Source organism: Pundamilia nyererei, unplaced genomic scaffold (genome assembly GCF_000239375.1).
Source record: "Pundamilia nyererei isolate P.nyererei 1_Seehausen unplaced genomic scaffold, PunNye1.0 scaffold00057, whole genome shotgun sequence".
NCBI classification, from domain to species: domain Eukaryota; kingdom Metazoa; phylum Chordata; class Actinopteri; order Cichliformes; family Cichlidae; genus Pundamilia; species Pundamilia nyererei.
The window spans coordinates 1,354,258-1,376,633 of record NW_005187458.1 but is presented as its reverse complement, the minus strand read 5'-3'; the positions used below and the strand labels follow the sequence as shown (position 1 = coordinate 1,376,633).

General features: G+C 44.1%; 1 protein-coding gene across 1 annotated transcript in view; it reads right to left on the bottom strand.

Annotated features, from left to right (window-relative positions):
• Positions 1 to 22,261, bottom strand: part of stab2 (stabilin 2) — a 35,914-nt gene extending 13,653 nt beyond the window's left edge. The window contains exons 1-50 of the mRNA XM_005734196.2: positions 22,109 to 22,261; positions 20,681 to 20,805; positions 20,163 to 20,278; positions 18,289 to 18,374; positions 17,459 to 17,525; positions 17,280 to 17,375; positions 16,967 to 17,089; positions 16,609 to 16,805; positions 16,354 to 16,481; positions 16,111 to 16,244; positions 15,460 to 15,539; positions 15,104 to 15,253; positions 14,436 to 14,579; positions 14,264 to 14,326; positions 13,619 to 13,735; positions 13,487 to 13,540; positions 13,326 to 13,406; positions 12,562 to 12,714; positions 12,193 to 12,252; positions 11,995 to 12,096; positions 11,792 to 11,878; positions 11,488 to 11,599; positions 11,233 to 11,413; positions 11,036 to 11,129; positions 10,792 to 10,950; positions 9,807 to 9,902; positions 9,319 to 9,411; positions 9,197 to 9,244; positions 8,646 to 8,779; positions 8,445 to 8,547; positions 7,776 to 7,853; positions 7,599 to 7,688; positions 7,410 to 7,517; positions 6,993 to 7,124; positions 6,770 to 6,898; positions 6,592 to 6,654; positions 4,727 to 4,828; positions 4,459 to 4,654; positions 4,286 to 4,381; positions 4,106 to 4,163; positions 3,944 to 4,017; positions 3,706 to 3,831; positions 2,973 to 3,046; positions 2,814 to 2,885; positions 2,091 to 2,210; positions 1,980 to 2,024; positions 1,828 to 1,914; positions 1,563 to 1,703; positions 1,286 to 1,414; positions 849 to 920 (exon numbers count right to left, since the gene is read on the bottom strand). Coding sequence (XP_005734253.1) covers positions 849 to 920; positions 1,286 to 1,414; positions 1,563 to 1,703; positions 1,828 to 1,914; positions 1,980 to 2,024; positions 2,091 to 2,210; positions 2,814 to 2,885; positions 2,973 to 3,046; positions 3,706 to 3,831; positions 3,944 to 4,017; positions 4,106 to 4,163; positions 4,286 to 4,381; positions 4,459 to 4,654; positions 4,727 to 4,828; positions 6,592 to 6,654; positions 6,770 to 6,898; positions 6,993 to 7,124; positions 7,410 to 7,517; positions 7,599 to 7,688; positions 7,776 to 7,853; positions 8,445 to 8,547; positions 8,646 to 8,779; positions 9,197 to 9,244; positions 9,319 to 9,411; positions 9,807 to 9,902; positions 10,792 to 10,950; positions 11,036 to 11,129; positions 11,233 to 11,413; positions 11,488 to 11,599; positions 11,792 to 11,878; positions 11,995 to 12,096; positions 12,193 to 12,252; positions 12,562 to 12,714; positions 13,326 to 13,406; positions 13,487 to 13,540; positions 13,619 to 13,735; positions 14,264 to 14,326; positions 14,436 to 14,579; positions 15,104 to 15,253; positions 15,460 to 15,539; positions 16,111 to 16,244; positions 16,354 to 16,481; positions 16,609 to 16,805; positions 16,967 to 17,089; positions 17,280 to 17,375; positions 17,459 to 17,525; positions 18,289 to 18,374; positions 20,163 to 20,278; positions 20,681 to 20,805; positions 22,109 to 22,192 — 5,259 coding nt within the window. The 5' untranslated portion in view covers positions 22,193 to 22,261. The remainder of the gene's footprint in view (positions 1 to 848; positions 921 to 1,285; positions 1,415 to 1,562; positions 1,704 to 1,827; positions 1,915 to 1,979; positions 2,025 to 2,090; positions 2,211 to 2,813; positions 2,886 to 2,972; positions 3,047 to 3,705; positions 3,832 to 3,943; positions 4,018 to 4,105; positions 4,164 to 4,285; positions 4,382 to 4,458; positions 4,655 to 4,726; positions 4,829 to 6,591; positions 6,655 to 6,769; positions 6,899 to 6,992; positions 7,125 to 7,409; positions 7,518 to 7,598; positions 7,689 to 7,775; positions 7,854 to 8,444; positions 8,548 to 8,645; positions 8,780 to 9,196; positions 9,245 to 9,318; positions 9,412 to 9,806; positions 9,903 to 10,791; positions 10,951 to 11,035; positions 11,130 to 11,232; positions 11,414 to 11,487; positions 11,600 to 11,791; positions 11,879 to 11,994; positions 12,097 to 12,192; positions 12,253 to 12,561; positions 12,715 to 13,325; positions 13,407 to 13,486; positions 13,541 to 13,618; positions 13,736 to 14,263; positions 14,327 to 14,435; positions 14,580 to 15,103; positions 15,254 to 15,459; positions 15,540 to 16,110; positions 16,245 to 16,353; positions 16,482 to 16,608; positions 16,806 to 16,966; positions 17,090 to 17,279; positions 17,376 to 17,458; positions 17,526 to 18,288; positions 18,375 to 20,162; positions 20,279 to 20,680; positions 20,806 to 22,108) is intronic.
• Positions 22,262 to 22,376: the final 115 nt, after the last annotated feature.

Genomic DNA, 22,376 nt, shown 5'->3' with positions numbered 1-22,376 from the left:
CCTTCATATTTGTGTGACCTGCTCCATATCACCACTGTTTCCCGCCTTCTCAGATCATCATCTGCTATTCATCTTACTGTTTCGTCCTCACACCTTATCACTATGGGGAACAGAGCTTTCAGTCGCTCTGCTCCTCGGCTCTGGAACTCTCTTCCTCCTGCACTAAGAAATATTGACTCCCTCTCCGTATTTAAGACACAGCTTAAAACACATCTGTTTAAACTGGCTTATTCGCTTTAATGCTGATTTTATCTGTTGTCAAGCTCTGTTTTGTAATTTTAACTTATTTTATGTATTTTATGACTTATTGTTCCTTTTATTAATTTTGTTCTTTGTAAGGTGACATTGGGTTTCTGAAAGGTGCCCTCAAATAAAATAAATTATTATTATTATTATTATTATATGTGTGTGAGTGTGTGAGGGAGCTTGCATGTGTGTCCTGATGTTGTAGTCTAGGTGTTCGTTTGTTACAAAACCCAGAGGAAGTGATGTCATTGTGCAGCTTGTCTAAATGTTGCGTTAATGCTGCTTGTTGTTGTGTAGTATCTCATTTTAACATGAGCTTTGCTGATATTAGTTATAGTATTGTTGTGCTCCACATGTTTGAGCAATGATCGGACAAAGTGAACAACAGTGACACACTTCTTTTGCTCTGTTAACATTGATATATTGGTTTAAGCACTTTGGCTGTAATATATGTTATTGGTGCACCACTTCAGAACAACAGTCACCTTAAAGTGCAATATTAAAATACAATATTAGAGTAAAAACACACACAACCAGCTAATTCTCTATAAGCAGCTCTTGTTGTCAGTGAGAAGGAAGAAGGGGAAGTTGTAGCGTGTTACCTGTAGCAGTTTGTAGAAGTTTCGATAACCGTGACGTGCAGCCACATCGGTCAGGTTCAGCTGAGAGTCATCCTGCAGGAAACCATCAGAATGAAGGTGTTCAAGAAACATTACAGAAAACATAACATCCAGAAAGTCTACAGTCAGACAGCTGCTCACAGTTTCAATGAGCTAGAAAAAATGCTATTATACCAATAAATAGATTTTAGAATATATTTAGCATTTTACATGTTATTTAAACAGTAATTAAACAGGTCATGAAATAATAGACAGCTTATTAACTAACATGTCACTGTAACAGTAAAGCATTCAGTGATCATTTTATAATTCAGTAACAATGGTCATTGTTTTATATGATAATAAAGCTCTAACCAGTCGATCCATTCAGCATCAGCTTCCCTGATTCCTTATTCCAAAATGACCTGATGGATACTTACAGGGGCGAGCATAAAACTGTCTTTGTCCACATCTGGAGGATACAGAATCCTGTCAATTTCATGGATGATTCCATTCACACTGAGGTCATCGCTCTTTGTCACATTTGCCTGGTTGATGAAGACACTGCCCTGAAAAAAAAAGCCAAACACAAAGTGTCCCAATAACAGAAATAAAACTGAAGAATGCTTGTTTATAATAAAGCATCGATTCGGCCTTTGTTTATTGGCAGGATTCATAAATATAGACATAAATCTATTAAACCAGCTGAGGGCTGACCTGGGTGATGCTGGTGGTCAGCACGAGTCCAGACAGCGATGTCAGGTTTCGTGGTTGGCTCAGGTCAGCAGCCAGGAGAGTGTGACACATGACGATGTGGCTGCGCAGGACATTAGCGTACCGCTCTCTCTTCCGTCTCATCTAAAAGATAAAATTACAAACTTGTTAATTTCTGATTCATCCTGAGCTGACCAGACTCTGATGTAATTACAGTGTGTCTTCAAAGACACGCTGATGTTTGTCCAGCAGTAACCAAAGGTCTGACCTCGCGTGAAGTGTTTGTCCTGAAGGCCTCGGGGTCTGGAATGAAGACAGTGAATGGCCCTCGCCCTTGCAGGGAAATCTCCATTATCTGAAAACAGAGTTCTGTTAATGCAATTCCACCAGCAGGGGGCGACAGAGGGGAGCACTACTCACCATCAGACCAAAGTAAAAGTCCGTGTGTCGACGTGTCTCTATTTCCTGTAACGAGACAACAGTTAGTGCAAAGCCCTGCGGCGCCGCTTTCATTGTATTTCAGCTGCTCACCCTCGCCACAGTGCCTTTGCAGGTCACACCGTCGCCGATGAAATTTTGCCTGCAGGTGCAGCTTTGAGTGCCTGGACCTGTCATGTTGCACCGGGCATTCCGATGACAGCCGCCATTGTTCTGGAACATCAGCATCAACACGTGAGAGGGTAACAGCTTGAATTGATGTGGTCTTTACAGCATAAAAGTAAGAAACCTTTGACAGAGACAGGAGCAGCATGAAAACCTAGAACTGTATGTGCAACGCTCAACCTCAACCTCAGCTTCAGTGACCAGAAAAGGAAGCACATCAGCCTAAGACAGCTTTCAGGGTTGTTTTTGCTGTCTTGACAGGACAGCAGACAGGTGGCTGTATGCTGCTCTTCTGCAGCATACCTGGGTCACCAGCTCAGCCAGGTGAGCCTTACCAGAGCCAGAGCACTGACTGAAAACAGGACTACCACAGTTCCTGTGCTAAAGGAGGCGGGGACATTATTATTGTCCTGGGAACACTGAATAGAGCAGCCTAACAAGCTTCCTCCTTCACAATAGGACTTATGGGTGTAACTCTTGCCTCGCAGTTGGTGTTTTCTTACAGGGAAAGTGCACCAAGATGAGTGCTGCTGTGATTTGGTGCTACTATGGGCTGTATGTGTGATTATTAGCTGAATGATGTAATCATCTGATTCTGAATCACTCATCTTTCCCACAGCTTGAAGCCAGCCAGAGTGAAGACAAACTCACCTTTTGGCACAAGTCGATGATGTTGCAGTTCTTCCCGTCACCGGTGTAAAATTCCCTGCAGACACAGGAAGTCTGCCGAGGAAAACAAAGTCACATTTAGCGCCACCGTCAGCAGAGAGCTGTGCTTAAAGTCAGACTGTAGAGGTTAGCTAGTTTTACTTTGTTCGGTCCAACGTGAATGCAGTCTGCATTGGCATGGCAACCCCCGTTTCCTTTCAGGCAGGGATTTATCTCTGTAGAGAAACACAAAACTCCACCTGGTTATCTCGGATTCACGATGCGTTCAAGCTTTTTATCGTGTGTCTGATAACTTGAGCTGCTGCCAAGGATCGATGCTGAGCCAGAGCTTTTAAATTCCTCACAGCACAACAATACCACAAACCACGCAAATCAACAGAGCTACTTAATTTCAGTCATTTTGCTGGCTCTGAAGGCTTTTCTGATTGTCTGGAATCCTTTTTTGCTGTGATGCTGGAAGAACTAATATCTGGAATATTTTGCATTGGTATTTTTGCTTTAACTTCGCAGAACTTTCACAAAATGCTTTTTAAGTTTTGAATTACTGCAGACTTTGTCCACCATAGTCAGACCATTACACTACGAAGCACATCCTTCTAGTATTACTGGATTTATTGTCAATGCTTTTGCTTTAACTTTCACGATTGTATTTTGCACTCTTTCATGTCCCCTGTAATCCTCAGTGTGATTGCCTCTTAGCTAATTTTTGCTTTTTAAAAAAAAAAAAATTAATATAAACTGATCTGAACAAGTTAATGTTGACTCGGAATAATTAAATTTTCCTTTTTAAAAATCGTTTTGACTCCTTGTACCAACTATAACTAAGCCAGAGCAGCTGTGAGCAGGTGTGAGCAGTTGTGGCAAGTGAGTTTACCGACACACACAAGTCCGTCGCCCGCGTAGCCGGCATTACAGACACAGTCTCTTCGGCCGGGTCGAGTCCTCTTACAGAGAGCGTACAGACTGCAGCCGCCGTTATCCACCACGCACGGATCTATGGCTGCATGAGTCACAAAGTGTTCAGTAAACTTTGCGGTTCACAGGAATCCTCTTTAACAAGCTCAGACCAAAGCTGCAGGTAAGTGACCTGCAGAGCTCATAACATGTGTTACCTTGACAGAAAGTCCCGTTTCCTTTGAAGCCGGCAGCACAGATACACTGAGGGCCGGACGAGCCGGTCACACAGCTATAAAACCAGATTAAAGTTTTAACAGGAAGCATAAATCCTCCAGCGTTCTGCACGCAGAGTAACGGTTAAACTTGTGCAGACTTACTTTGCACTGCCGTGGCATCTCACCGAGCCGCACTGCTCGTCAGCTTTGGCTTCGATCTCTGCAACGACACGGATGCAGCTCAGCACAAATGACAAAAACAGTATTTCTAAAAATGATCTCATAAATGAGATTTTGTTGTTCTAAATCACAGCGTTCACTTTTCTCTACATTCAGCCTTACTTTGGTCACAGTGGACTCCCCTCCAGTCCACGTCACATTCGCAGGTCCCATCGCCCTTCAGTCCCTCGTTACACTGTCCGTTCTTGCATTCGCACTCTGAGCAGACAACACGTGACGATGAAGGTGAGGATGAAGATGACAGATCATGTGCTGACTAATGAAACGTACTGAACCTTGGTCACAGTGGACTCCGTATTTGCCGCTCTGGCAGGTTTCACAGGCGGTCCCGTTGAAGCCTTCGTTACACCGACACACTCCGGTCCCGTTTGTCCCGTCCACACACACTCCATTATCGAAGCAGGGCCGACCCTTTGGACCGGGGCATGCCTCGCAGTGCTCCCCGAAAAACCCTGCACAGCACCTCCGCTCCTGAAAGCACAGAAGAGTTCTAGTGTGCCACACTGCCGAGGATGCTTACCCTGAAATGAGCAGGAAACGTACGATCTTCTTCTGGAGGCAGGTGGCTCTGCAGCCGACTCTCGGCAGCCACTCGCCCTCAAACGTGCGGGTGAACATGCACTTTCTCGTCGTCCTCACCGATTTCTGCACAGAGCAAAACACCAACTTCTTACTTTGACTTTAGCTTCTCATGGACCAGGCTGTGCATCTGAGCTGAGTATTAATTTCAGCATTTTCTACAACGCATGTTTCAAGAAAATATTTACACAGTATAACCAGTTATCCGCGTGAAGCGATAGAGCAGTGAAAATAAAACTCTTCATTTCAGTTCACCTAACTTACAAAATGTAGTGAAGTAGATTCTGGGGTAGGATTTTACACGATGTCCACAAACGCACCACTAACATCCACACCTTCCCAGTTGACAATTAGCAGGCTTCACTACCAGAAGGAGGTATTTGGCAGTCTTGTCCATCCAAGGTGGCTGAGCGCGTTAGGCAGTTGAGCACTGCAGATCTCTCAAGGAAAGCCACTCAGTTTAGTATTGCCCTGTGGTAAGTGGGACTCTTGTGTTCATCATAACGTGGCATATAGTAGGGTGGACTTTGACAACTGTTTCCCTCTTTTGTTGCAGGTTTGCACTATGCTGCTGCTGTCTTGTCATGCTGTTTTGTTTGTTATGTGAGGCTTTTATAACGAACAGTACTTTGGGGTGTATTTGTTTTATGTAGATCTTTTATTAATGTGTGTAACGTTTTGTGCTTTGTTTTATTGCTTTAGTGGAGGTGCGGCCGCTTGCTGAGGGGCTAGGCACGTGAGGTGGAATCCCCTTCCCGACGCATGCGAGTGTACACACCGGGCATAGGTAGATTGCACCGTTTAGTGTGAGTGATAGTGAGGTCTGGAGTGAAGTTACACGGGTGAGTAATTGGTGGCACCCTTGGGCACTCCTCCCTGTAGGTTGCCTCAAGTGGCCGGTCGCCACTATTTTGTTTAATTATTCTTTTATCATGCTGTGATTGTTTTAGGGTAGCATCGTGGTAGGGAGTCTGGCCATTTTAATCATCGTTTGTTAAAGTGTTTTAATGAACTATTTTGCCGTCTCAACCCTGCTACCCTAGGTGCCTTCCTGATTTTATAGTTATGTTTTTAGTAGTTCCTCTTAATAAATTTTGATTTGTAAACTTCCTTTGTCTCACCTCTGCCGTTAATAACGAGTCTGTGGGCTTTGGTAGCCAGTGCAACACGTACATTGGCTAGAGAAATCTTTCCTGGGGTGTAACGCCCTCCCCCAGGTGGCGTTGTCAATATCTTAGTTACTGTCCCCGGTTATTCCTCTATCGCGGCACCACAAAAAGAAAAACATTTTTACGCTCCATTGAATAAAACGCTGGTTTATTTTTGAAGATGTCAAATTCGATATGAAATACAACTAAATGATACCAGTTTTCCCACAGCTGTTAAAGAGCAATTTACTTTTCAGCACAATTATACTTAAAATACGTTTTTATTTTTTTTGTTATGTTACTTTAGTACTGTCACAGTAAACTGAAAGAAATTCAATCTGTAACTGGCACAAGAGCACATACAGTAAAGTGGTCAGTGATCACTGGGAGGTCATGAAATTACTTTAGTGGAATACCATGAAGTCCTCTCTAGATCTTCTCCTACTTCTTGTTAGTCTTGTAAAGTCGGACAAACTGAACGTAATTCTTTTGACTTTGGGGAGAATTTTCCATCTTTCATAACTTAAAATCGAATCATCTGCAAACAGATTTTCTGTAGTAGCTGCATTTATCCGATTCTAGTTTGGTATAAAAGTTTGTTTAGAGAGCCTGGTGGTTAAAAAGTGTTCACGTCTAAGCTTTGAAAGATTAACGATGATCAGAAAAAGTCAGAAAACTTACATCTGGGATGGTGTCATTGGGGCAGATCTTGTTTTGGTGGAATAAGCAGTCGACACAGTTCCCCTTTGGAGCAGAAAGAAAATGTTGATATTTATCATGCGATTGCTTCTCCATTCATTGAACTGGATTGGAGGCGCTGAAGTATCTGCAGGACTTAACTGGTGGCTGAGGACCTTACCATGAATTTTTTGTACGTGAGATCATCGCAGCGATTTCTGTTGATCTGAAGAACAGCTGACAGACCGTGGATCACTCCTTTACCGCTCAGGATGTCAGAGGAGTTCATCTGAGCATCATTCACAAACAGCTGCATGAGGAAAACACAGGTCAGGTGGTTTGTATCGTGTTGTTTAGACTGTCATGCGATCAGATGCGACAGAATCAATATTTCATGATGAGACCTTTCCGTCTCGTGGGAAAATGCCGAGCTGGAAGGAAAACCCAAGCATCGTCTCTTTGTAACCTCCGAGCTGAAGGTCTGTTTTTAACAGACGCTGCGATGCCACCACGTGGTAACGAGTGGTCTTCACATCCTGTTCAGTGACAAAATAAAAGCACAACTAATTTGAAGGAAGTAAATAAATAAACCCGAGGACAGGGTCAAAGTCTTTAATTACAGAGTTCAGTTCTATATTTACCATCTGCTTTAAATGTCGAATGAAATAACAGAACTGAGTGTTGCCCACTTAATCCATTTTAAAATATGTAAAAATTTCAATAATGTCAGCAGTGAGTAAAAAGACTAATCGGGTCAAATACAAACTTTTTGATTCAGCTTCAAATGAAAACGCAGACAAACTGAAGCCTAAAATGTATACCAGGGCAGTGGCTGCCAATTTCTTCAGGTACTCAGTGACGGCGGCGTCTGTCGGAGCAAAGATGGTGAATTCGTCAGCCTGTTCGATATCATTGGTCAGGTTATAATCCTAAACAAAAAGCCAGAGAAAGCACATGTAAGGAAACATTGAACATTTAAGCATGGTGTGAGCGTGTTTGAGAGGTCGTACGATGAGATACGATCTGAAGAGTGAGAACTCCGGCCTGAGAGCGAGCGTGGCCAGCAGACCTTCACTCAGTGTTCTGTCGGGAACCAAAACCTTAAAAAAAAAAAAAAAAAAAGGCTGAAATCGGTAATGGGTACAAAAAAACTTGCTGGGTGTTGTTTTTGTAGTATTTCTTTTTACCTTATCGATGAAATGGATCAGTCCGTTTGTAGCAGCAACGTTTGACGTGCCAATGAGAGCTCCACCAACAGAAGTGATCTGCACAAACACAACCATTTTATTTTTTAAGTAAAATTAGAGAAAAGCACCAAGTTTACAGCCATATACTAAAAGTGGACGAAAGTCCACATTTTTATTCTGGGACTCCACTCAAGTATGCTCACATGATTCAGTCCAAACATTTTATTTTTATTTTTTATTTATTTATTTTTTTGTACTGGCTGTCCGCTCAGCTCCTCAGTTCATCCTTTGCTTGAAACAACAAGCTATAGCTTATGTTCCTTTAAGATAGCCTATTTCATTCTGATTGGCCAGCTTCTGGAGGCATACTGAAGGGCAGCAGTGCTTTTTTTTTTTTTTTTTTTTTTTTTTAGAGCAATATTTTGGCTCACAGAGATTATATATTTATGTGCCTGATACCAGATAAGGTTATTTTAACAACCTGTAACTTTATAAGCATTTGACAGAACATCAGAAAGATGAGAGCCAGCCAAAAGGCAGTTAGATCAGCCCGAGGACGAGCAGCGATGGCCGTGTGGAGTTTATGTGAAACACCTGAGCTGCACGGGCTCAATGAAAGATCAAAATTCTCTCTGATGTGTGCAGAAATCCTCACACAGAAAGCGTTACCTCATCGTTTGTAGAAACACGAAGTGTTGTTCCCAGAAGGGATGTCACAGACGACATGTTCCAGAGGCTAGATAAGGGGTAGTCACCAGCGATCATGTGATTTCTGTCAGAAGGGGACAGATCACAGCACAGCTGTTACATATATTCATATAAAAGCCCCAAAATAAAATGATGTCACTTTAAATCCTGCGGAGCTGTAACCTGATGAGACTCGGCAGGTTTCCCCTCAAAGTCCAGAAGTTTTTGTCTTCTGAGGACATTTTGCTGATGGCTGCTGAGGATGGAACCAGGAGGGTGAGGTTCTGATCCAACAGAGACGGAGACAGATCCGAATCCTAACAGAGTGTATGAACACAAACACAATCTTTGCTCAGGTTGGTATTAAAAATAGCTGCTGGTACATGAAAGACCACAGGGGAAGTCAGTCTTGTAAACTGCATGGTTATTAAAAAATGAAGCATGGTGGCACGAACCGATAACCCCCACAGTGTGAGCCTAACATTGTTAAGAGTATTCATAAATATATCATTTTTCTGTACCCATATTTATGTGCTCTAATTGGGTTTTCATGTGGTATGAATGAATATCAGTGAATATGATACACTGTTTACAGTGGCATAATTACGGTGCCTAGTCTGCATGTGCTAAACGTGTGAGTTAGTTTGTGATATACTGCACGTTTCGTTTATTGTATAATAATCAAAGTGATGACAATCTGCACATAATGCATCTGTAAAACGTGACATGCTCACAGTCATCCATGTGAAGAAGTCTGAGGCCTCAGGCAGGATGCTGAGCTCCTGAAATCACCAGGAAACAAAGTCAGCTGGAAGCAAAGACACGATCCTGCCGACTGAACCTGGCCATCACTCACCTGTTCAACTGTACCGTAACACACGTGTCCATTTCCAACATATCCTTCATCGCAGACACACGTCCACTGAGAGGACAGCAGGAGACAGCTGGCCTGCACACACAAACAGTTAAACAGGGACACGGTCACCGAGGGCCTAGCTTCGGTCATTTTTATCAGTACAAGACAGACATCATGCACAAGACGTCTTTTACTTTGAAAAAATTAAAGGAATTCAGTGAAGCTCTGCAGAGCCTCTGATTGGCTCTGAGGAATGATGATTGGCTGGTTTAGTTACTAGGAGTGAATCTACAGACCAGTTTGACCAGGTATGGTCAAATTGAAGATATAGTTAGAGGAGTAAAATCTGGCTTTGACACCCTGATCACAGCGCTGCAGGCAAATGACATCAAAGCAAAAGACCTGTTTTATGTTGCTGTTGGTGTGACCCATAATGATTTTAGCAGAAAAGATGCTTTCAGTGGATTTGCTTGGTTTTTGCTACTCACAAAGTAGTGACAGCCTCCGTCTGCAGTCACACACTGGTTCACAGGTTCACAGTCCTGCCCGCTGCCCTGGTAACCGGCCTTACAGGTGCAGTCACTCTGAACAGGAGCAGATAACAACAGGACATTACTGCTGCGGAGACAGCTTCACTCTTTGGTGCTGGTGGACCAGATCACAAATCACTTCTGATGATACTGTCTAAAGGCGGCATGTATAATGTAAACAGAATTGATCTTAGCACAGAGCCCTGTGGAACTTCATAATTAATCTTAGTGTGTGAAGAGGACTCTCCATTTACATGAACAAACTGGAGTCTATCAGAGATATGATACGAACCACTGCAGCACCGTACCTGTAACACCTACAGCATGCTCTAGTCGCTCTAATAGAATATTATGATCAACAGTATTGAACACTCCACTGAGGTCTAGCAGGACAAAATTCCAGTCTGAAGTGGGCACCCCACTTTTTTCTGAGGAACCATGAACCATGGGCTCAGAATTAGAGGTGCCAGATCTTTACAGAAGGCCAATGAAGCTGACAGAACCACATCATCTACAAAAGGAAGCAGCAAGATCCTGAGACTAACAAACTGCCACGTGGCAAACATTAACTGAATAAATAGTTCCATTTATTGAAACTGCAGAATTGGGTGCTTTTGACTGGGGGGTTCCCAAAAACAATGATGTGACATCATTAAGAACAAACTGACCGACAACGTGTTAAAAAACTGAGATAAAAGAAATATTCCCCCCGAGGTCCGCACGGCCCCAGTTTAAATAGGCCAGTGTAAGTTTGAATAATCAACCACATTTCAGGATTCACATTTTCTGGCCCTCTCATGTTTTAATAATACTGCACTCCTTACTGCCACCCTAATGACGGACTGAAGTGGTGCATTCCCAGGGTAAGAGCATATTAATGAGATAAACCATCCGTCAGTGACATCTCCACCATTCACGTCTCAGCTGATATCAGTGTCCTTACCTGTCCGGGTCCCACATAGACACAGGTGGCGTTGGGGTGGCAGCCGCCTCTGTCAGGACTGTTGCAGTTGTTGATTGGTTGACACTCATCCCCATCCTCCCTCCATCCAGTCAGACACTGACAGACGTGAGTCCCAGGGCCTGTCTTTATACATTTAGCCTGCAAGGGGCAGAATGCAGCACGGGCAGCAGTGAGGAAACAGACTGCGTTTTTTACAGTTACACTATAAAAACTGGAGACTTACGTTCAGGCTGCAGCCACCTCGGTGGGGTGGAGCACACGGGTCAGATGCCACACAGGTGATCCCATCACCTTGGAAACCAGTTTTACAAATACACCTAAAATAAGACACGGTACAGAATAATGTGTGGTACGAGATAACTGTTCACTACAGACGTCTGACTCAGGGTTAAAGCTCAGACTCCATCCAGGTAAACTCACTTGACTGTTCCCTGGCTGAAGTCACAGTCAGCATGTGCGTGGCAAAACTGAGCCTGAGCGCCGCAGGCGGCCGTCTGTCGATCACACAAAGGACCGGTGTAACCCTGCTGACACGAGTCCACTTTACACTGACCGTCTGAATCCGGACGGTTATCACACTGCCCGTGGATACAGGGGCAGGCTGAGGATAGACAAGTACATCATCTTTACATCATGTCTGCCTGTGTGACGTCACAAAGTATGAGTCAGACTTACTTCTGTCACAGTTTGGTCCATATTTGTTGGAGGAGGAGCAGTACTGACAGCGTGAGCCGCTGAAGTTCGGTTCACAGCTGCATGTTCCATTTCTTGAAACCCCCTCCGAACACTGAAAAGCACAAAACACACTTTAGGTTCCTCCTCCATAAACCAAACACCTCACTTTCCCTGCAAACACTGAAACATTTCAGTTTCCTTCCGTCACCGCTGGACTGCAAACAGGAAAAAGTCTGTTCAAAGAACAGAAAGCACTAAAGCTTCTTCCAAATAAAGTAATTAAGGAATTATGGGAATGTCTGACCTGCCCGTGTCCGGAGCAGGGTGTCTGGTATCCACCTGGACATGGTCTGCAGTCTGGACCGTAGAAACCTTTACAGCACGCTGGAATCTGAACGGATATACACGAGGTTATTCTGACGGCCTCTACAAAGTTACATCTTCTAGGCTTCAGTGTCTTTCTGTTCCAACATGAAGTAAACTGCCCGGTTTTACTAAAGTGTGTACCGTGACCGTTGAGTTGCAGTGTGCAGAGCAGCCTTTCACTGAGACTTTAACAGATGGGTTGCCCTTGGTGAAAATATAAGAACATCCAAATGTGGAAGAGCCCTGGATAAAGACAGCATAATTATATTTTAAAGCAGCTCAAAGTAAGAAAGGGAAGTGAATAAATATCCAGATGCTTCACAGTGAGTTCAGTCTTACTGTAAAAACTCCAGAAGAGCATTGGGTCATTATTAGCTTTGAACACGCGACACATTCACCCTGAAAAACACATGAGTTGATCAAATATCTCAAACACACTCAAAGGGCTTCAGTGTTTTAGGGCGGGCTCAAAGGTGAAGGGGCAGAATCTCGCAGTGTCCTCGTGTTTCTGTTCCTGGGATAAAGTCACCTCACTGATCAAATACATTTACTCATCCAATGGAGGCAGAGTCCAACAGTGTAGCATGGTGTGATGATCCAACTATGTGAGCTCCATGAGCTCAGTGCCTTTTGTTTTCACACTGAGCCTCATACGCTGCACATATACATTTAGGGTCAATCGATCATGTCATTAGACGTTAAACTCACCATGATGATTTTAGTCTCTGTGATGTCACATCTACTGGGCAACACAGGTTCGATGGAGGGCGGAGTCAAAACTCCATCCATCACATAAAGACGTCCATTTTTTGCCTCCACAGCTGCCTCCAACACGGCTGCACCATTAACCAAGATCTGGCCCTGAAACAGTGAAACGACGACCGGACAGAAATCCTGAGCTCATGTTGAAAGTGTGGAAAACAGTCTTACTAAAATGCGGATAATAGGAGTGAATTCAACTTTTCTTTAGATGATGAAGGTTTGACACAGAAACCAGGAGCTGATGTTCAGTCAGCTTTAAGTCACACGGCTGTATTCCTTACAGGATCCATGGTGAATATTTACTGATTACACTCATTTCTCCAGAAAATGATTACAGAAATAAAAACGCTGCACTTTTAGGGATTTTTGTTATCTGGATTGTATTTTAAACTCTATTAATAATATTAATAAACTCTATTAATGTCAAGATTTCAAATGTTCAAGTTGAAAGTGAAATAAATTTCAGCAATATTTAAAAATATCTGCAAGCTTATTAAAGAGACTAAATCTGCATGAACAGCACTAACACACACACACAGAAAGGATATTGGAACAATAATGTCAGTATTATAGCATACTTAGAACCAAACACTTTCCACCCTCCTTTGTTATTTTATAAGATTCATGATATTATTTAAGTATTCAACAGTGACTGTGACAGAGATTTGGGGTGATGTTGGGGGTTACAGATGGTGGAAATCCACACTTACATTTTCCATCACGGTGATTGTCAGAACCTGATTGGCCATTGTCACGTATCTTGGGGTTGACACAGCATTGTAGATTTCCAGCTGCATAACAGGGAGATAAAAAAAACTGTCAGAGGGAACAAACGTGAATTATTAACGAGTCAGCGGACTGTCGCTCTCACCGCAGTGGCCGGAATAATGTGGTTCCTGAGAAACTCCAGCAGTTTGCTGTGACCCTGAGGATTCAGAACCAATCGTCTGGTGAATTATTCATGACAGACTACAAATTTGTCAGTTTTTGTGTCCATCCTTACGTCAGGGCTCATGAGATACTTCAGGTGTTCTTCTATCATTGCATCAAATGCTGCAGTGGTGGGTGCAAGCACAGTGATTGGTCCCGGCTGGTCCAGCAAAGATGCCAGAGGAGTTTTCTGCAGTGAGCACAAATTGTCCAGTTTGATCAATTTAGAAACTTAAGAACCAGGTCCTCATGCACCCGAATGTGTTACTAAGATAAATGCTCATGCACCGTGTTTGAGGTGGGATTCAGGCGACTCTCGGTCCTGACTCTGCTAATATTTACACATTTCTTCCTGCAGCATGAACATCAGAGACGTCTAATCCTGCAGGACCACAAATCAGTGCAATATTTCCTATTTAATCTGTGTTCAGAACCTAAAACTGATCATAGAAATATCACACTCCAAACATCTTCTGTGTCAGTGTTAACACAAAGCCCTGATCCAGTGTAATAATGTAATGATCCCATCCTCTGGTGGGCAGGAATGTGACTGGGACATTGGGACATGCAATAAAATGTCTTCCAGTGTTCAACTTGTTATTGACTCAATACAGGAAGTTACAGGATGTGATTAACTTCTAAACTGAGAATAAAAAAGTTGGCGTCTGCATGTATTCATGGCCTGATGTTCCTGGTATTGAAGAAAAGAAGTCTATACCTGTAATAAACTGGTGAAAGTCTGAAACTTGCCGTAGTCAGAAACGATCTTCATCAGGTTCTCCTGTGGAACAACAAAGTGTTCATGTAATGAGATGAATGGAGACATAATGAACAGGTTTATCTTTGCTGAGCACATTTACACCCAAACTAAAATCTTTCAGTCTTGCCACCTCAGTGTTGCTTTCTACGATGGGAGGCACGCTTTCCATCAGCCTATTGATGATATGGATGATCCCATTAGATGCAACAACATTAGACTGGATGATTACACCTTTCTTCCTGCCGCCATGGATACGGATTTTGGTTTGAGCGTCCTGGAATGAAACCAGAGGAAGATCTGACAATACAAAATTCTATCAAAGCCATGGGAGGCTTACCACTTTAACATTTGGAAGTGTGAAGACCGTAACAGTTTCACATGTTATCAAAAGTCTCTGAAGTACTTAAGACTGGACTTGGTGTCCACTGTGTGCATCACTTATTTGATTATAAATCTTAATTCATTCTTACAATAAACAGATGCAAGCCAAGTCTGTGAATGCTCTATTTATTGTCATCTTTATTGTGTTTCCAAGGGTTTAAAAACAGGATTCAGTCAAGTTATTTGTTTAATTGCTTAGGGAAAGGGTCTGAGTTTGGGTCTCGGTCAGGTTCTAGTTCGGGTCCTGCGTTAGCATTTTGCTTTGGGTTGGTTTGTTTCTTATGTGAAAAAACAAGTCATCACTCACTTTCCTCAAATTGTTTCAAATCTTTTTTATATTTCCTAATTTTTTTGCTTCGTGCCCTGACATGTTTACACTTCATGTTGTATCAATCTGCTGGTGATGAAGCCTCTCACCCCCTCTGATGTGTCCGTCTCTGCTGATTTTCCCGTCAGTGTGTAGAAGACATCAGTTTTCTTCAGTGTGTCAAACTGCATCATCCCAGCGACCAGATGCATCTTACACAGGTATGTAGCTTTGGACCTGTCCGCTATCAGAGTCCTCACCTAGTAAGAGGAGTAAAGGCAGATGTTTGAATCCTGACTGAACCCGTTTTGATTGAATTGTGTTTTTTCCTCTGGAGCTCAAAGAACGATGAGCTCCCAAAACAAAGCCAGGGTGTGAAAGAAACATAAAAGTGGCTCTAAAGTTAAAAGGAAGCTAAAACTAGCTGCTGATAAAAGTGGATCAGTTTATTTGAAGGGATTCGTACCGGCGTTCCCTTGAAGCCTTTATTTATCGGGATGAAAACGGTGAACGGACCCAAATTCTGCAGCGGCCACGACAAAGATCCTGCAAAACACACACAAACACAATCATCAACATTAGTTCTTTTCATGTGAGACGACTTCATTGACCATCTGTAAAATGTCTCACTACACAGATCGCATCTGAATACCTCCAAAAAACAAGTTGTGCATCAGCTGACGACTTGTCATTGCCAATAAAGCGGAGCAGTAATTGAGCATCGCTCCTATGTTTTACCATGGGATACGTCGGTTATGTCATGTGTTCTGGAGAATAAACAGAGCAGGATCGAACGGGAAGGCTACTTTAGGGGCGACCGTGCAGAACCCAGATTAAACATTTTAAAACTCACTTATAAAAAAAAGTCCTGGATGTGGTAAATAAAAGTGCTTAAAGGAGAAACTTGAAATAATTTTTCTGTATCAGTTTAATTTTTATGAATGCTAGTTTATTTACTGAGTTTTATTTAATATATCTGTCACTGGGCAGGTCACACCAGAACACCGTAGGCCAGAGAGAAAAGCTTACATGTGTCCCTGCACAGAGAGCTAAAGCTGAGGAAGTGAAAGTTTTCTGCTTTTTATGGACCAAATCACCTCAAACTGAATCCACATACCAAACAGAGTGATGGCATTGCTCAGCTGACCCGTCCACTGGCCTCCTGGTTCTGTGTTCAGGTCATTCAGACGCTCCATGATGTTCCCAATGCAGACTTTACCATTACCAATGTAGCCCTGGAGACAGGCGCACCTGAGGGACAGAGCAGCAAGTGACGGCTCAGTTCTGCAGCTCTGCTACTTGCTGCCTGCAGATTCAGGTATTGGTCCATGCAGACATTCAGTAAAGTAAAGTGACTGACTCAACTTGTCCAGGTCCCACAGTGCTGCAGTTGGCGTTCCGGTGGCAGGAATCAGGTGTGCAGGAGTTCTTTAGGCTGCAGCCACCGCCCGACAGAGTGTCAAACCCAGAGAGGCACTCACAGTGGGACTGAACAGAGCACAGAGCACAGCAGATTCAGAGGTCACTGACAAGGTCATCTGACAGCAAGCCGCTGCCCCCTGTGGGCCACAGCTCGTTACACACATGATGTGAAAGGTCAGCCAAAATGTTTTACCCTGCCCGGTCCATCGTACACACAGTGGGCAGACTCAGCGGCGCAGCCGCCACGATCGGTCTGACACGGGTCAATGGCCATGCAGACCCGCCCGTCCCCACTGTAGCCCTTATTGCAGGTACACAGGTGCTGGTTTGGTCCAGTGTGGACACAGGAGGCCTGAGCGTGACACACCCGCTGCAGACACGGATTTATGGCTGAGAAAGACAAAGTGACAAAGTGAGAAAGACAAAGCTGGAGCACACAGAGACTCAAAGACTGTGACATTTACACTGACCACAGACGGGAGAGAGAACTAGAGGTGTGTGAGAGAGAGAGAGAGAGAGAGAGAGCACCAAGGGGGTACATATAAGCTCACATAAACACTTGGCTCCTGCTCTCTGGTAGCCGGGTAGACACTGGCACACTAACTGCCCCGTCAGAGCTTCTTCAATACAGCGAGAGTTCTGCTGACAGCTGAGAGCTGCACACTCTGGTAACTCTGAAACACAATACAGGTGTTAGCACAGGTGACAGGGTGCAGGCAAATGCAGAAACTGTATAGGTAACAGGAAACAGGAAAAGATAAGCTGACATGTTACCAAATCAGGAGAAGGACCAGACAACACAGCGGGACACCTGCTGCAGGTGGAGTTACCTGTGACTGTAAAGGTACCAGCAGGAGGACTGACCTTGGTCACAGTTGGGACCCGTGTATCCAGAGAAACAGGTGCATCGGCCGTCGCCCACTATTCCAGAAGCACAGAGGCCGTGGACACAGGAGCAGACTGCAAACAGTGTAAACAGAATTACGGTGGGTCAGAGGTTCCTGAGAACTCAGTGCATCTGTCACAGCTGGAGATGACGTTACCTGAGCTACAGGTGGGGCTGTACCGTCCAGGTGCACAGTCCTCACAGGCAGTTCCTGCAAAGCCCTCCTGGACACACACACACACACACACACACACACACAATTAAAAACAATGATAAACAGGATGTGACATCATGGGTAAACTTTAAGAGAGCCGTGGTTCTGGCCTGTAGAGAGACAGATTTGTAATGCAAACAGTTTGCTGCTGGGTCCTGTTACAGGAACCTGTATACCGATGTATTTTTCAAAGGTGGAGGGGTTCTGCTTTTACGGTCATTAATTATTTAAACCTTTCAGCCAACCACCGATGCAACACACATATTTATGGGGTTTGATTATTCACAGGGTTCTTGGGTTCCTGTAACAGTCTGAGATCTAAGGTTCTAAAGGGCTCTAGAATCTAGAAACTCTGAGGTCATTTACTGTTGGTTCTGTGGACAGTGAGTGTTGTTCAAGGTTCTAATATTATGCCTTCTTTATGACAATAAACCCAGATATATGATTACGTCCTAAATATACATTTATATGGACACAAGCTCACAGTGATTGTGTCAGTCTGCTTTCACGTTATTGTAGTTTGTTTTATTTTTTGGTTTGTCTGTGTTCCAATCAGCTTTGCTTTCTCACTCCAATTTACCTGCAAATCAGCTGATTTTTGTCACCAGGTGTGTGACGTGATGTGAGAGCAGGTGTGTGAGGTGACACTGTCTTTCATTGTTCTTGTAACAGCGAAAATAAACATATATTCTATGAGAGCAGGTGTGTGAGAGCAGGAGTGTGATGTACAGTTAGAGCAGGTGTGTAAGGTGAGAACAGGTGTGTGAGGTCACCTGGCAGCTGCAGGTCCCATTCCCTCCCAGTCCAGCGGAGCAGATGCCTCTGCCGCTGCAGGGTCTGGCGGCCTGGTCAGGACACTCTGAAAGAGAACGGGCACATGGTGTGAACAGGAAGCTGACGCTTCATGATTGTGGAGCGCTGCTGTTGTGTTTTCTATGAGGAAACAGACCCCCCCCCCACACACACACACACACACACTTCCCGCCATCCTCCTTCATGTCATCACATCACCATCATCTGTTTCCCTTCCCCTCTTCCGCTCACAGAACAAATAACCACCACAGCATCACAGGATAGCATCGCAGGAAGCACGGATACCAGGATCGTTCATTCCTGGGTGTTTTTTTTCCTCTTTGAAAGTTATGAAGAAATCCTTCTTATATTTTTAAGTATTTGAACATGTGCCTGTATTATTTTATCATTACTTTGATGCCAAGTCAGTTTATGGCAGCGTCACTTAGGACCGGAAGGTCGGAGCCGGACCGGAGAAATGATCAACAGTTCATAATGAAAATAACTTCTGTTTGATACCAAACATTTGAAAGTGAACATAGTTTTTAAAAAAAAATCTGTTTTCACATGACTGCACAGCGATGACCATCAAATATATACTGGTTCTCATACTCAGGAGACATTTTACTTGTTATAATGAAGTATTTTTTATGATATTACTCATACTTTCACATGAGTATCAGGACTTTTACTTTTAAAGGTACTTTTACGTAACAACGACTTCCTCCACTTGTTGGAGGATTGCTTTGGGTTTTCTGTGAAAACTTTGTAAGAGTTTCAGTGATTTTTTTTTCTTTTTTGTGTTTCTAGTGGCAGAGTCTTCAGTGAAGGTGGAGCTGGGGGTGGATGGAGGACAAGCAAAGTCCTAGAAGACCCCTGGTTCAGGTGTGTCAGCTCTCAGGAGCAGAAAAAACTGAGCATTACTTTTCTGCTTTGAACAGATAAAACAGGCATGAGACGCATGGGGGGGTGTCCACTGAGTAAGCAGATTCCAGTCCTGCTGACAGCGTCTGACCAGAGGAAATGGGGAGGAAGTTTCTGGTTCCTGCAGGACGATCTGGTTCCTACAGAACTGAAAATGTGACACAAGTCACCTGGAAGCCAGAGCTCAGTTTCTTTAGACCGCCGAGAAGTCTTGTAGTGAATTTCTGGACAGACCGAGTGTGCTGCTGCTAGCATGCTATGACCAATGAGTGAATACAAAAATTATCACAGTCACAAATTTACATTTTAAACTTCTTTAAATTTAAACGTATTGAATTAAATGTAGCACATGGACCAAAGCGCCCGTCCACCCTCACATCACCCTTACAGAAGCTGCTCGGCTGTGAAGTCTCTGTGCTGATGTTAACGCTGGAGGAGGTTTGAAGCTTAGCAGCTCCTGAGTCAGCAGGACTTTTACACTCACAACTTTTACGCACTCGATGGCACCGCTCTGTGACTTCGCATGCTCCTTTACTTCTTGTCTGAGCCGCTGAGGCGCCTGAAAGCTGAAGAAAGTTCACAGCCTGCCTCACAGCAACATCCACACCTGCTCTCTCTCACACGTTTGTAAAGGCAGACTGCGTTGCGGTGCTGGACTTTACACACCTGTGGTAACAGGATCATTTTTCCATTCTTTAATACCGTACAATAGACTCCCCACTACAAATGTTAGGCCTGTTATTTTGCAGCCTTTTAACATTATATGTGGTAAACGGACTGATTCTTGTACAGCACCTTTCTACTATGAGCACTCAAATCACTTTATACAACATGCTTCTCACACATTCATACAGCCTCTTTTGAATATAACATAATGATTAAATAAAAGCTTTTTGGCTCTTTGAGGACGAGCTGGTGTGTCGGTACTGACCGATGCAGTCGGGGCCCCAGTAACCTGGACAGCAGCTCTTTATTTCCACCTCCTTGTAGCACTCGAAGGAGCAGCCACTGAGGGGCAGCTTCATGCTGGGAGTGTTGATGTAGTACCTGCAGAACAGACAGACAGACTGGAGGTAAAGTGGCTGCTGATGTTGGGATCCAGGACAGCAAGGCTCTCTCCTCTTAGAGGTGGAGGTGGGTGAGGGAGGGGAGGGGTCCTTATATAGCCTGATTCAGATGGAGAGGCTGCTCTGTGGCTCAGTGTGATACGCAGAAGGACTGTTTTGAACCCTGACTCGACAGCAGAACTGTTAACTGTAAATTCAATAGAAAATTATTAAAGAGGTGATGTGGAGATCTTTTAAAGTTTCTTGTGTGAGTTGTGATGTTTGATGTGAAATTGTGGAGGTATTTGAATTTGTGCAAAGAAGCTAATCACAGTTTATTGTTTCAACCATCAGTTGAACCACAATGAGGACTTTGAGTGGACCTGTGCTATGTGGTGCTCACTTGCAGTCCTGGGCGTTGGATCTGGGCGTGGGTTTGAATCCTGATGGGCACAGGATCAGCTGGCTGATGGTGCAGGAGTGGCACATCGTGCGAGTGCGGAGCACTGTCGAGGTGGAGCAAAAGTTCTGAAAAAAAAAAGAAAAGAAAAGTGTCTTTCATCAATGTCTACGCTGTGTGAGTGAAACTGTGCTGGCAGTGTGTGGCTGCAGCTCTTAGCGGGACGATTTCCAACCAATCAGGAGCTCAGTGCTCCACACACTGTCAGCGTGCAGGTAAACTAGAAGGTAGCAGTGTGGAAAAGTTCAACTCATCACTTTGTAAAACTATTAAACCTCCTCCTCTGGACCTGAAACCAAAGACTGCTGCTGGTGGCTCGACTGGAACAGGAAGTAAGTGTAATAACTATAATAGCAGCTGTGGTTATCTGCTCCATCAGCTCCACCCAGGAAACGGTCAAAGGAGGCAAACAGGACACGGAGTTCCTGGGCTGATGATGACTTCCTGTTACAGCCTGCAGGTTCAGATGGGAATCAGCTGCTGACAGATAAACTGGCTCCTTTTTGCCTTTGCTCGGTGACAGTTGCTTGTCAGCGGGCTCTGGCTGTTGAGATAACCTCTGATGTGATTCCCGCTCAGTTTCCAGTATCAGCTTATCTAAACACGCGGCTTCCACTAATCGATCCGCTCTGTGTCATCTCTATAAGTCGCCAACTTCACTGAAGTTCAACAGTCATCGCATTGCTGCACAGCTATTCCTGTGTGGGCGGAGCTTTAGTCTTTGGCATGTGCGGCTTCTTCCTGCAGTCTCTGCTGTGTTTCTTTGTTTGCAGCTCTGCAGACCTGAGCAGGCTGCTGCAGGTACCTCATACTCCAGCTGTTGGCTGCACCAGCACATATTAGACTGAAGATCTGTTTATACAGAGCACATAATACTACACAGTACTGCCTGTAACCATGGCAACATTCTGCTTGAGTACCCCACACTAGTTATTTCTCACATTGTTTATGTGAATGTAAAGCTTGAATGAGGGTTGGGGCTATTCCCACTGCGTCCACACTCTCAGGTGACTCCCCCTCCCCAGAAAGTGAACGTCAGAGCAAATGATGTGAGCAGTGCTTCAGTCTGCAGCTCATAATATTTCAGTCAGAGAACACATCGCTATGTAAGACATCAGAAAACCAGAAGTTATCACAGATGAAGCTTCAAACAGGACAGCACAACTAAAATAAATGGAGCTCTTTCTGAGCTGATGTGAGGAAGGGCTCTCAGATTCATCTACTCAAAGTTTCACAGAGACGCTGACGCACGACAACCAGTGTCCAAACTTTTACATCCTGAAGCTCATGTAGATTTTTACATCTGAACCGCCAAGTTCAGTTTTAGAGTTTGAACGAACTCCATGAATAAAAACAGGCGGACGAGCTTACCTGTGCAGCAGCTGACATCTTCAGCTCACTCATCATCATCATCAGAGAGACACACAGCAGCCGGACGCTCTGCAGGACCTCCATCTCTTCTGCCCTCCAACTTATCCCCGCCAACTCTTTTCAGCTCCTGCGCCTCTAAGCCGCCTCCTCCTCCTTTATCGTCCCTCATGTGTTTCCTGAAAAACCAAACTCAAAGGAAACTGCCGAGTCTGAGGTACACACTGACCCATACATGCACACACACACACACACACACACACACACACAC